Genomic DNA, 13,126 nt, shown 5'->3' with positions numbered 1-13,126 from the left:
CTTTGTGTGTGCTGGCAGCGGTAACTTCGAAGAATAACCATCGCAGATACAAGCGCGAGCAACACTGCATGAAACACATGATGAGCGAGTGAATCAGGACAACGCGGAACGCCTGGCCAGCGTAAACTCCATTGTCTGAGTAATACCTTTGCTGTTCAGGAGAGTCAGGGAAACTTAGCGGGTGTGCACACAAGACATATGGTGCATCCTTTAACATCTGCCGGATGATGCTGAGGATGTTCTACGAGTCTGTGGTGGCCAGTGCTATCCTGTTTGCTGTTGTGTGCTGGGGCAGCAGGCTGAGGGTAGCAGACACCAACAGAATCAACAAACTCATTGGTAAGGCCAGTGATGTTGTGGGGATGGAACTGGACTCTCTCACGGTGATGTCTGAAAAGAGGATGCTGTCCAAGTTGCATGCCATCTTGGACAATGTCTCCCATCCACTACATAATGTACTGGGTGGGCACAGGAGTACATTCAGCCAGAGACTCATTCCACCGAGATGCAGCACAGAGCGTCATAGGAAGTCATTCCTGCCTGTGGCCATCAAACTTTACAACTCCTCCCTTGGAGGGTCAGACACCCTGAGCCAATAGGCTGGTCCTGGACTTATTTCCTGGCATAATTTACATATTACTAATTAACTATTTATGGTTTTATTACTATTTAATTATTTATGGTGCAACTGTAATGAAAACCAATTTCCCCCGGGATCAATAAAGTATGACTATGACTATGACTAATGGTAATTGCTTCTTCGCTTTACGCCATTTCGGCACGGAAGGTTTCATAGGAACGCTCTACCTTAGCAGGGGAAATATGGGACAAAGGCGGTCCTATATGGGACAAACCAATTTAGCCCAATATACGGGATGTCCGGGCAAATACGGGACAGTTGGCAACCCTATGTTCAAGTTCAACAGTGCGTGACAGGGAATGAGGAAAGGTGAAGCTGACTCGTATCGTTTCGTCACGGCCTGGTGGCACATGCTTTGCGGCCCGGTGGTTGGGGACCGCTGGTTTAGGGTCTCATACACAGTTCTGTAGCACTGTACTTATATTGGTAGTGTTCTGTATTTCATTTAAATACATAATTTGTTACTAAAATTTTATTTTCAATACTTTTTTAAAAACTATTTCCACGGAACTTCGGCTAATCGGGGTATTAGGGTGTACTCTGGAGTTGGAGCAAACATCGACTTCGCCAGCAACCACTCTCCAGACCTGAATGTGGATTGTAGATTGAGTTTAAAAGGCAGCCCTGAACAATGATATTACTGGGAGTTGCCTGCAAACCAGGCAATGCTGATTAATGCTCATTTGGGGTGTCTGGAGTGTGGGTGCGAGGGAGGAGGTGTGTGAAGACTATATGTGGTTCAAAGGAAGCACTGTAGATTCTGCAAAGGTCCTGCTGTTACCTTTGATCCTTCGCAAGTAAAGGGAGGGGAGGGAACGTCGACTCAGACCATGAGAGGCCAGGGTCGGGCATTTTCATGCCTTACAAGGCGCAGATTGGAAGCCTGTGTGGGGCGCCACTCATCGCACAAACTAGGGCAATGTGTGGTTAAGTGCCTTGCTCAAGGGCACAAACACGCTGCCACAGCTGAGGCTCGAACTAGCGACCTTCAGATCACGAGACGAACGCCTTAACCACTTGGCCACGTGCCCAACACAAGTAAAAGTGTCACGTAACATTGGGTCGGGAGGCCTCTTTCACCGAGATGATGTCTGCCGCTCATTTTTTTGCCGAAAACGGCGCTTTTCACCGTACATGCTTCCACGGTCATGTGGCAAACAGGGCTAATCTCCACCCCCCCCACCCCCGAGCGAACCCCTTGCGGGGAAAAAAAACCGGCCCGCGCCAAATCGCCGATGACGGTGAAGCCGCGAAAGTTAAAAAAAAAACACACCAAGATCGGGAATTCGGAACATTTAACTTTTTTTTTATTAAGAAGTCAATAACGCTTCAGTAGTTTTTTTTCTAGACTTTTTTTTTCTCCTGTAAAAATGGCATACATGAAATGGTACAAAATAAAAACGGCGTGGAGAACAATGGGAGATTCTATCAATACACAACATAGCCCGTGTGTACACAACAGATGAGAAATGCCCAAAGCAAACAGCTGTGGTGCCTAAAGGTTTAGACCTAATGTGCATATGGAACACAGCAATAATCTTCAACTTTGTACCCATTTTTTTAAAACCAATTTCGCACAATACTTGCTTTGCACATGACATACCCAATTAGTCGAACTAACTCTATACAAAGTAATACATATCACAATCAGAACAGTGCACTGCATCGGAGAGGAACTCAACCCGAAAAAAAGGAAGGATTCACACAACAACGGAAAGGAACATGTACAACTAAAACTCTTGAATTTGCCACGTTTAAATGCGTGTGTGTGGGAGGGGGAGGGGGGGCACATCCTTTGCAAAGAGCCAATCGGAACACACCTTCCTGAGACAAGACGAATCTGAACTTCTTTTTGAAAAAAAATAATTAGACCGACTTCAGTAACACTACTACACTGTCGTACAAATCAAAAAAAAACTAAAGCCAAGAGGGAGAGGGGGCGCAAATTACTCCAAGAGATTTCTAAACAGCGACAAGACACGTTAAACCACTTTATTTTTTAAAATTTTGAGCGTGACATCACATTTCCCCTCACTACCGCGGTGACCTCTTTTCTTCTCAAACGGAGTCACCGAGTTTTTTTTTGTGTTGTCGAGGATCACACCCTTCAGCAACTCGACTTCCGCTGTCTTGGAACTTGCCGAGGGAGTCCGGCAAGCCGGGCCTAAAATGGCCGCGGCCCCGCGGGCTCCCGCTGCACCACGAGGGCGCAGCGCGTTCCCGCAGGGCCCACTGTGGGGCTAACTCGCTCTCCCCAGTCCACTCTGAAAGATATGATAGTGTATCGCGCGTTGTAACGATAAATCTCCAAAAAAAAAATAAAACCCCTCAGAAGAAAATTAGCCTAAAAATGAACCCTCTTCGGGTAACGCTATGTCACTGGGCTGTGTACTGGGCAGAGGTCAGCGGAAGAGATCTTGCCTGGCATCCGGAATCTGCCACAGCAACTCGCCCTCCCCCCTCAAACTGCGGGGCGTCGGGTCCAGGAGGCAAACATTCTGTTTGGCAAAAGCGTTTCAAACGAGATGCCTTGGCAGAATCTGGCTTCCTCTGCTAAATAAATGATTTGTGGGGGGGGTGGTGAGTCGGAGGAGGGGTGGGGTGGGTATCGAAAAATGTTTATGCCAAACACAAGGTGGTAATATCTTTTTTTTAAGGCAACTTCTTCGCTCTTTAAAGAGGCACTATCCCTTACTAATGGCAGACACAGGACAGATGGGTAATCAAGATGCAAGATATACGCTTAACTTCCATTTAAATACTATAGCCTCCTGTACAGCGTTTGATCAATTTTAATTAAACCTTTAAATAGAATACGAGTAGCATTTTACAATGACACAAAGACTTCCATCACGGCCTTGATTCCTTTTTTAAAAAAAAATACACACGCACGCACGCGCGCACGCACACACACACAGCTGTTTTAAGGGATCTATGCACACGATCCATGAAAAAAGTTTTAAATATAAACCGTGCAGGTGTTTAGAAAAGGGATTATGCCTTTTTAAATCTATGCTATGTCTATGAATTCAAATTGAACTGTCTGAATCATTCACCTCCCCTCCCCTCCGCCAAGGCGGCAATAAACACCCTAGGGTGCAGGGGAAATGAACTTTGCAACAGGGAATCATGAGCTTGGATAATTGTTTTTTTGGCAAACCATACTAAGAATAAGGCCAATTGAGAAAGACTGATGAGATCTTTTAAAAACGAGAGCTGTCTGGGACAAAGCTAGCTCCTACCGTGGTGACTCAACATTGTCTCTGCACCAAGAAAAGGCAAAAAGACCCGCTTTGGCCAGGCCCCGAAAACGCGTCTTGCTGCAGATGCCCCGCCACTTGCGCTAAAACGGCCGGGCGGTTTGAGGTACCCTACGTCGCACCGCCTACAGAAGAGGATGAATCTAGCGTCAGTCTCGCCACACCCAAAGAACGGAAAAAAAAAACAAAACAAAACTTCACTTGCAGAAAAATGCTCGATCCGTGTCCCTCTGCGGAAAAAAATGAAAATAAAGATCGAACCTGCCGCGGCTCGCGACGGGTGTAGGAAGGGAGGGGGAGTTTCTAGCTCCGCCCAGCTTTCCGAACAGCAATTCAACAGGCTGGCGTGTCTGCAGGGAAAACAAGGCACGGACATTTCTGCAAATGGGAGGCTTTAAACTAGGTCCAAGACTGGCTAGGCAGTCGCAGAGGTGTCAAACTGTGGAGGTCACCCAACTGAACCGTCACTGTTTCCCACCCGACAGACCCTTACCCCAACACCGTGCACGACTCACTCCTGTCCACCATATGCCAAAACGAAAAATAACACCCAACCGGCGAGATGTCAACAGTTGGACGCCTCCGACTGACCACACTCGACTCAGATGAAGTACTCCTTCTTTTCGTCGGAGTTGTTCTGCCCGCCCTCCGCGTTGATGATCGCCGTGTCCGCGTCGGCGGCGTCGTCGGCCCCCTTCGCCTCATGCGTGAAGTACGTGCCTGAAAAAGGAAGCGCAGAGATGCCGTGTGTGGCTGAGCGGAGGAGGGCGGAGGGGATGTACCCGGTGGGGGGGGGGGCGCGCGTCGGGTTGAGTTCCGGAGGCCGATAAGCTCCATAAACGGGAGCCCCCCCCCCGTCCCGCTCCCGCGGCTCTGCAGGACGGACGGTGCGAAGACTGGCGGAGGGGCCGAGCAGTTCTGGGGGGAAGCGGAGGGACTGAGACAGATTAGGAGGCATGGGCAAAGAAGTGGCCGATGGAGCACAGATTCAGGAAGTGAATGGTCTTGCACTTTGGGAGAAGGAACGAGAAGGGTAGGCTGCTTTTCAAATGGAGAGAAGACACACGCAAAACAAAAAGCAACAGAGGTGCATCCTGGTGCAGGCTTCCCTGGAGGTTAACTTGCAGGTTGAGTCTGTGGTGAGGAAGGCAAATGCGATGTTAGCATTCATTTCAAGAGGAGGGAGGGAGGGGGGGAACGTCGACTCAGACCATGAGAGGTCTGCGTCCCACATTTTCGTGCCTTACAAGGTGCAGATTGGGAGTCTGTGTGGGGCACCACTCCTCACACAGACTAGAGCAATGTGTGGTTAAGTGCCTTGCTCAAGGGCACAAACACGTTGCCACAGCCGAGGCTCGAACTAGCAACCTTCAAATCACTAGACGAATGCCTTAACCACTTGGGCACGTGCCCAACAAAGGACTCGAATATAACCATATGACCATATAACAATTACAGCACGGAAACAGGCCATTTTGGACCTTCTAGTCCGTGCCAAACTCTTACTCTCACATCATCCCACCGACCTGCACTCAGCCCATAACCCTCCATTCCTTTCCTGTCCATATAGCTGTCCAATTTAACTTTAAATGACAATATTGAATCTGCCTCAACCACTTCTGCTGGAAGCTCGTTCCACACAGCTACCACTCTCTGAGTAAAGAAGTTCCCCCTCATGTTACCCCTAACCTTTTGCTCTTTAACTCTCAACTCATGTCCTCTTGTTTGAATCTCCCCCACTCTCAATGGAAAAAGCCTATCCACGTCAACTCTATCAATCCCCCTCATAATTTTAAATACCTCTATCAAGTCCACCCTCAACCTTCTACGCTCCAAAGAATAAAGACCCAACTTGTTCAACCTTTCTCTGTAACTTAGGTGATGAAACCCAGGTAACATTCTAGTAAACCTTCTCTGTACTCTCTCAATTTTGTTGACATCTTTCCTATAATTCGGTGACCAAAACTGTACACAATATTCCAAATTTGGCCTTACCAATGCCTTGTACAATTTTAACATTACATCCCAACTCCTATACTCAATGCTCTGACTTATAAAGGCCAGCATACCAGAAGCTTTCTTCACCACCCTATCCACATGAGATTCCACCTTCAGGGAACTATGCACCATTATTCCCAGATCCCTCTGTTCTACTGCATTCTTCAACGCCCTGCCATTTACCATGTATGTCCTATTTTGATTAGTCCTACCAAAATGTAGCACCTCACATTTATCAGCATTAAACTCCATCTTCCATCTTTCAGCCCACTCTTCTAACTGGCCTAAATCTCTCTGCAAGCTTTGAAAACCTACTTCATTATCCACAACTCCACTTATCTTAGTATCATCTGCACACTTACTAATCCAATTTACCACCCCATCATCCAGATCATTAATGTATATGACAAACAACATTGGACCCAGTACAGATCCCTGAGGCACACCACTAGTCACCGGCCTCCAATCTGACACACAGTTATCCACCACTACTCTCTGGCATCTCCCACCCAGCCACTGCTAAATCCATTTTACTTCTTCAATATTAATACCTAACGATTGAACCTTCCTAACTAACCTTCCGTGTGGAACCTTGTCAAAGGCCTTACTGAAGTCCATATAGACATCATCCACTGCTTTACCCTCGTCAACTTTCCTAGTAACCTCTTCAAAAAATTCGATAAGATTTGTCAAACATGACCTTCCACGCACAAATCCATGTTGACTGTTTCTAATCAGACCCTGTCTATCCAGATAATTATATATACCATCTCTAAGAATACTTTCCATCAATTTACCCACCACTGACGTCAAGCTCACAGGCCGATAATTGCTAGAATATAAAAGCAAAGATGCGATGTTGAGGCTTTATGAAGCATGGTAAGGCCTCACTTGGAGTATTGTGAGCAGTTTGTGCCCCTTATCTTCGAAAGGATGTGCTGAAACTGGAGGGGGTTCAGAGGAGGTTCACGAAAACGATTCCAGGATTGAATGGCTTGTCATATGAAGAGCGTTTGATGGCTCTGGGCCTGTATTCACTGGAATTCAGAAGAATGAGGGGAGACCTCATTGAAACCTATTGAATGGTGAACACATTACTTTAATTGTAATATGAGGGTCAATTATTTTAGTTCTAAAAAATAACTTCAGATTCTTTAAGGTTGTCACAACCAGGGATCATAAGCTCCCACTACATAGTAAATGCTCCCAATGGCGGGTGTCTCAAATAGCCTCTGACGACCAAGTCCAGCTCCCGGCCTTCACGTGAGGCTGAGCTACTGAGCCCTGTGGAACCGTTTCTACTGACAGGAGAAAGGGGGCAAAGGGGGTTTACTGGCGTCTTAAAACCAGTCGCTCTGGGCAGACGGGGCTCGTCAGGCCGCGGTTGGCAGCTCATCTAGGAGAGGGAAAACTCTGATCTCAAACCTCCGCTCCCTTGCGGCTGTACCCGCTCACGGGGGAAGGCTGCGGGAGTGAACCCCGAGGGAAAAATCCGGAGCTGGAGTCCCTGAGGCAGTCTGACGTTGAGTTCAACGCTGACTGGCAACTCCTGGTGCCAAACTGTATCGGGTCTCTGCTGTTCCTTTGGGTTCATCAGCTGCGTGGAGAGGGGGAGCCTGCGACACGGGGAAACAGCTCGCTCTCCGTATCATACTGCCCGGGCTTGTGTATCTAGACAACTCGGATGAGGCATCCATAGTCAACATGGAACAATGGAAAGCCTTCGAAATAACTTAGAGGTCTGGAGATCAAAATTTCCGCAGACTCATAGTATAGAATTACAATGTGTCCTGATGAACTGCTGGCTTAACCTGAAACTGACCATGAACTTAATTGTCTTTGATCAATTCTTAAGCCCATCCCGATTCAAATTAAAAGTGTTGTAAAAACACAAGAGCAGATTCATTTGTCACATGTACATCAAAACAGGCCCGAAATGTCAACTTTATTCCTTTCCATAGGTGCTGCCTGACCTGCTGAGTTCCTCCAATACTTTGTGTGTGTGTGTGTGTGTGTGTGTGTGTGTGTGTGTTGCTCTGGATTTCCAGCATCTGCAGAATCTGTTGTGTTTATTCCTCTCCCATAGATGCTGCCCAACCTGCTGAGTTCCTCCAATACTTTGTGTGTGTGTGTGTTGCTCTGGATTTCCAGCATCTGCAGATTTTCTCTTGTTTGCAACTGCCTCAGGGAACTCCAGCTCCGGAATTTTCCCTCGGGGGTTCACCCCCCAACCCCTCCCCGTGAGCGGGTACAGCCACAAGGCAGCGGAGGTTTGAGATCGGAGTTTTCCTTCTCCACGGTCTGACGAGCCCCATCTGCCTGAAGGTTTGCCCCCTTCTCCTGTCAGTAGAAACGGTTCGGCTGGGCTTGGTGGCTAAGCCTCACGTGAAGGTCAGGAGCTGGACTCGGTTGTCAGAGGCTATTTGAGACGCACGCCATTAGGAGCACTTAATAGGTAGTGGGAGCTTGTCTCCATTACCAACCCCCAGCTATAACAACCTTAAGGGAACAATAATAATAAATAAATAATCAATGGATATCAAGGTGATGAGATGAAGAGTCCTTGAACTGCTACTGTAACCAAAGGACTCACTTTCAAGGACTCTTGGTCTCACATACTCGACTTTTATTACTCCTAGCTCCGACTCCCCGAGCATCGTGCGAACTGCGGCACCCTTGTCTCAGCTCCCACTCCTCACGCGTGGGGCTCTTTCCTTGCGGGAGGCATCGAAGACCGGGGTCCCCTTTTCAACCTTCCCAGACCAGAAACAAAACCCACGGACCAATCTTCTTCTTGGCGCCCACCGCCCAGGCCGTCCGGGTCGCTTCTGGCGCCAACGTGGCCGGCCCTCGGCTCACCCATATCCCCTAACCCGTACGCCCTTGTAACGCGGGAGCGAAACCGGGAAACGCGACTTGGAAAACCCGGCGTGGTCGCGGGGAAGAAAGCGTGCATCTCCTTACAGGCGACGGTGGGGATCAAGCTCTGGTCGCTGTTAGAACAGTCTGTGAGGACGGTAAAACGGGTGGTCGGCTCTCAGTCTGACATCCCTGTCACGTTCCAAAGGCGCGTGTGTGCGTGTGTTAGCAGGTTCACTGGTCCCATGGTTGCCGTGTACAGAGATGAGGAGGAATTTCTTCCGCCATCTAGGTGAGAGTAGGAGTTCAGCACGGACTAGAAGGGCCAAGATGGCCTGTTTCCGTGCTGTAATTGTTATATGGTTATCTGTGGGACTCATTGCCATAGGCAACCGTGGAGGCCAAGTCCATTGGATACCTCTAAAGCGGAGGTGGGCAGATTCTCGATTAGTCAGGGTGTCAAAGGTTACAGGGAGGAGGCAGGGGGAGTGCGGGTTGGGAGCAGTGGAGAGAGTGAGCAGCTTCAAGTTCCCGGGTGTCAAGATCTCTGAGGATCTAACCTGGTCCCAACATATCGATGTTGTTATAAAGATGGCAAGACAGTGACTATACTTCATTAGGAGTTTGAAGAGATTTTACATGTCAACAAATACACTTAAAAACTTGGAAAAGGGGGAGGGAGGGGTGAATCACGGTTGGAAAAAGGGGAAGGGAGAGGGGAATCATGGTTGGAAAAAGGGGAAGGGAGAGAGGAATCATGGTTGGGAAAAGGGGAAGGGAGAGGGGGATCATGGTTGGGAAAAGGGGAAGGGAGAAGGGGAATCATTCTTGGGAAAAGGGGAAGGGAGAGGGGAATCATGGTTGGGAAAAGGGGAAGGGAGAGGGGGATCATGGTTGGGAAAAGGGGAAGGGAGAGGGGGAATCATGTTTGGGAAAAGGGGCAGGGAGAGGGGAATCATGGTTGGGAAAAGGGGAAGGGAGAGGGGAATCATGGTTGGGGAAAGGGGAAGGGAGAAGGGAATCATGGTTGGGAAAAGGGGAAGGGAGGGGGGATCATGGTTGGGAAAAGGGGAAGGGAGAGGGGGAATCATTCTTGGGAAAAGGGGAAGGGAGAGAGGAATCATGTTTGGGAAAAGGGGAAGGGAGAGGGGGAATCATGGTTGGGAAAAGGGGAAGGGAGAGGGGAATCATGGTTGGGAAAAGGGGAAGGGAGAGGGGAATCATGGTTGGGAAAAGGGGAAGGGAGAGGGGAATCATGGTGGGGAAAAGGGGAAGGGAGAGGGAGTCATGGTTGGGAAAAGGGGAAGGGAGAGGGGAATCACGTTTGGGAAAAGGGGAAGGGAGGGGGGAATCATGGTTGGGAAAAGGGGAAGGGAGAGGGGGAATCATGGTTGGGAAAAGGGGAAGGGAGAGGGGGATCATGGTTGGGAAAAGGGGAAGGGAGAGGGGGAATCATTCTTGGGAAAAGGGGAAGGGAGAGAGGAATCATGTTTGGGAAAAGGGGCAGGGAGAGGGGAATCATGGTTGGGAAAAGGGGAAGGGAGAGGGGAATCATGGTTGGAGAAAGGGGAAGGGAGAAGGGAATCATGGTTGGGAAAAGGGGAAGGGAGAGGGGGATCATGGTTGGGAAAAGGGGAAGGGAGAGGGGGAATCATTCTTGGGAAAAGGGGAAGGGAGAGAGGAATCATGTTTGGGAAAAGGGGCAGGGAGAGGGGAATCATGGTTGGGGAAAGGGGAAGGGAGAGGGGAAGGGAGTGGGGAATCATGGTTGGGAAAAGGGGAAGGGAGAGGGGGAATCATGATTGGGAAAAGGGGAAGGGAGAGGGGGAATCATGGTTGGGAAAAGGGGAAGGGAGAGGGGAATCATGGTTGGGAAAAGGGGAAGGGAGAGGGGCATCATTGTTGGGAAAAGAGGAAGGGAGAGGGGGAATCATGGTTGGGAAAAGGGGAAGGGAGAGGGGGAATCATGGTTGGGAAAAGGGGAAGGGAGAGGGGAGTCATGGTTGGGAAAAGGGGAAGGGAGAGGGGAATCATGGTTGGGAAAAGGGGAAGGGAGAGGGGAATCATGGTTGGGAAAAGGGGAAGGGAGAGGGGAATCATGGTGGGGAAAAGGGGAAGGGAGAGGGAGTCATGGTTGGGAAAAGGGGAAGGGAGAGGGGAGCACCAGAGAGACACCCTCCCTCAGCAGCCTCCCATCCCTGCCACCTGTCCCCCACCCCTCCCGCGGGCGCTCCACCCTCGCTCTTCCCAAACATCCTTTGCTCCCGCCAGGTTCACAAACTCGCTCTGCGCAGCACGTTGAGTAATACAGTGTGAAGGTTTGGGGCACCCTGGCTAGATGATATATAGGCGCCAGAGACCTTTCCTCTCCCCCTTTGCACAGTACTGCACACCCACATAACTCCAGAGCGCAGAGGAGGACTTGGGAAGTGGGGCTCTTTTCAATCGGTGGGCGTGAGAGGGTTGCAGAGCGAGATGAGGTGCTGGGTCAGGATCGAAGTCCCTTCACCGCTCACCTACTGCGCAGGGTCGAAATTATCTGCAGAAAGTCGTGAACTCAGTCAGCCCCGTCACGGGCCTCTGTGGTATCCAGAACACCTTCAAGACCTTCAAGGAACGAGGCCTTAAAAGGGTGGTGTCCATCATGCCCCCCCCCCCGGGACATGCCCTCTTCTCATTAGTACCATCAGGAGCCTGAAGACACACACTCAACGATTCAGGAACAGCTTCTTCCCCTCTGCCATCTGATTTCTGAATGGACATTGAACTCATGAACACTACCTCACTACTTTGTTATTTCTATTTTTGCACTAATTTAATTGAACTATTTCAGAATCAGGTTTAGTATCACCGGCATGCGTCGTGAAGTTTGTTAACTTAGCAGCAGCAGTACATAATATAGCAGAAAAAAAATAAAATAATAATCGTGTTAAATAAATAAGTAAATCAATTGCAGTGTGCGTATATTGAATAGATTAAACATCTTGCAAAAAGCAGAAATAATATACATTTAAAAAGTGAGGTTCACGGGTTCCATGCCCATTTAGGAATCAGATGGCGGAGGGGAAGAAGCTGTTCCTGAATCGCTGAGTGTGTGTCTTCAGGCTCCTGTACCTCCTCCCTGATGGTAACAATATATCTATCTATCTCCTAGGCATCTGTTAGTCTCATGAGACCATGGATTTGCGCCTTGGAAAGGTCTCCAGGGCGCAGGCCTGGGCAAGGTTGTATGGAAGACCGGCAGTTGCCCATGCTGCAAGTCTCCCCTCTCCACGACACCGATGTTGTCCAAGGGAAGGGCGTTAGGGCCCATACAGCTTGGCACCGGTGTCATCGCAGAGCAACGTGTGATTAAGTGCCTTGCTCAAGGACACAACACACTGCCTCAGCTGAGGCTCGAACTCAAGACCTTCAGATCACTAGACCGACGCCTTAACCACTTGGCCACACGCCAACAATATTTATTTATGTGTGTGTGTGTGTGTATATATATGTAATATATATTTATAGATATATATATATTTACCGTAAATTAGTTTTTCTCTAGATTATCATGTATTCCATTGAACTGCTGCTGCTAAGTTAACAAATTTCACAACACATGCTGGTGATAGTCAACCTGACCCCGATTCTGATTCAGATATTAAACCTGATTCCGATGAGTGCTGGAGAAGGCAGAGTGGATTCGGGCGCCGGGACAGGCTCGGAGACGCGGCCCACCAACCCCCCACCCCCCACCCCCCGGGGTCACTCACCTTTGTGTCTGGCGAAGTACCGTCCCAGCACAATCAGCAGGCACAGGATGGCGAAGACGACGACGGCCACCACTCCCCCAATGACGGCATGGTCGACTGACCCTGCAACCTCGGTGCCTGCCCTCGAGTCTGTCAGGTCGGAGGCAAAAATTAAAAAAAACAGCAGATCTTAGTGAGAAAGGCTCTATAATCTCAGAAGTAACCGGCCGGGGCAGGAGTTACACCAGCTGCTGATCCCTTAAGAATAAAGAAATCTATTTCGTACATCTGCACAAAGGTCATTTTACAGAGGTTCAGTAGAGAGCGTGCTATCGAGGTGCAACACTGTACGGTACGGAAACCGTACTGTGGCCGACAGGGCGGCTCTATGGACAGGGGTAGTAGACAATAGACAATAGACAATAGGTGCAGGAGTAGGCCATTCAGCCCTTCAAGCCAGCACCACCATTCACTGTGATCATGGCTGATCATCTACGATCAGTATCCCGTTCCTGCCTTCTCCCCATATCCCTTCACTCCGCTATCGTTAAGAACTCTATCTAACTCTTTCTTGAAAGAATCCAGAGAATTGGCCTCCACTGCCTTCTGAGGCAGAGCATTCCACAGATCCACAA

General features: G+C 49.2%; 1 protein-coding gene across 5 annotated transcripts in view; it reads right to left on the bottom strand.

Annotated features, from left to right (window-relative positions):
- Positions 1–1,925: 1,925 nt before the first annotated feature.
- The window catches only part of LOC134341002 (cell adhesion molecule 1-like), a 582,596-nt gene continuing 571,395 nt past the window's right edge, over positions 1,926–13,126 (bottom strand). For all 5 annotated transcript variants that reach the window (XM_063038685.1, XM_063038687.1, XM_063038688.1 and 2 more), the window contains 2 exons: positions 12,513–12,641; positions 1,926–4,620 (listed from right to left, as the gene is read on the bottom strand). In XM_063038685.1, coding sequence (XP_062894755.1) covers positions 4,502–4,620; positions 12,513–12,641 — 248 coding nt within the window. In that variant the 3' untranslated portion in view covers positions 1,926–4,501. The remainder of the gene's footprint in view (positions 4,621–12,512; positions 12,642–13,126) is intronic.

Source organism: Mobula hypostoma, chromosome X2, assembly GCF_963921235.1.
Source record: "Mobula hypostoma chromosome X2, sMobHyp1.1, whole genome shotgun sequence".
Lineage (NCBI taxonomy): Eukaryota > Metazoa > Chordata > Chondrichthyes > Myliobatiformes > Myliobatidae > Mobula > Mobula hypostoma.
The sequence above is the reverse complement of the archived record's forward strand: the minus strand, read 5'-3'. Positions and strand labels throughout refer to the sequence as shown.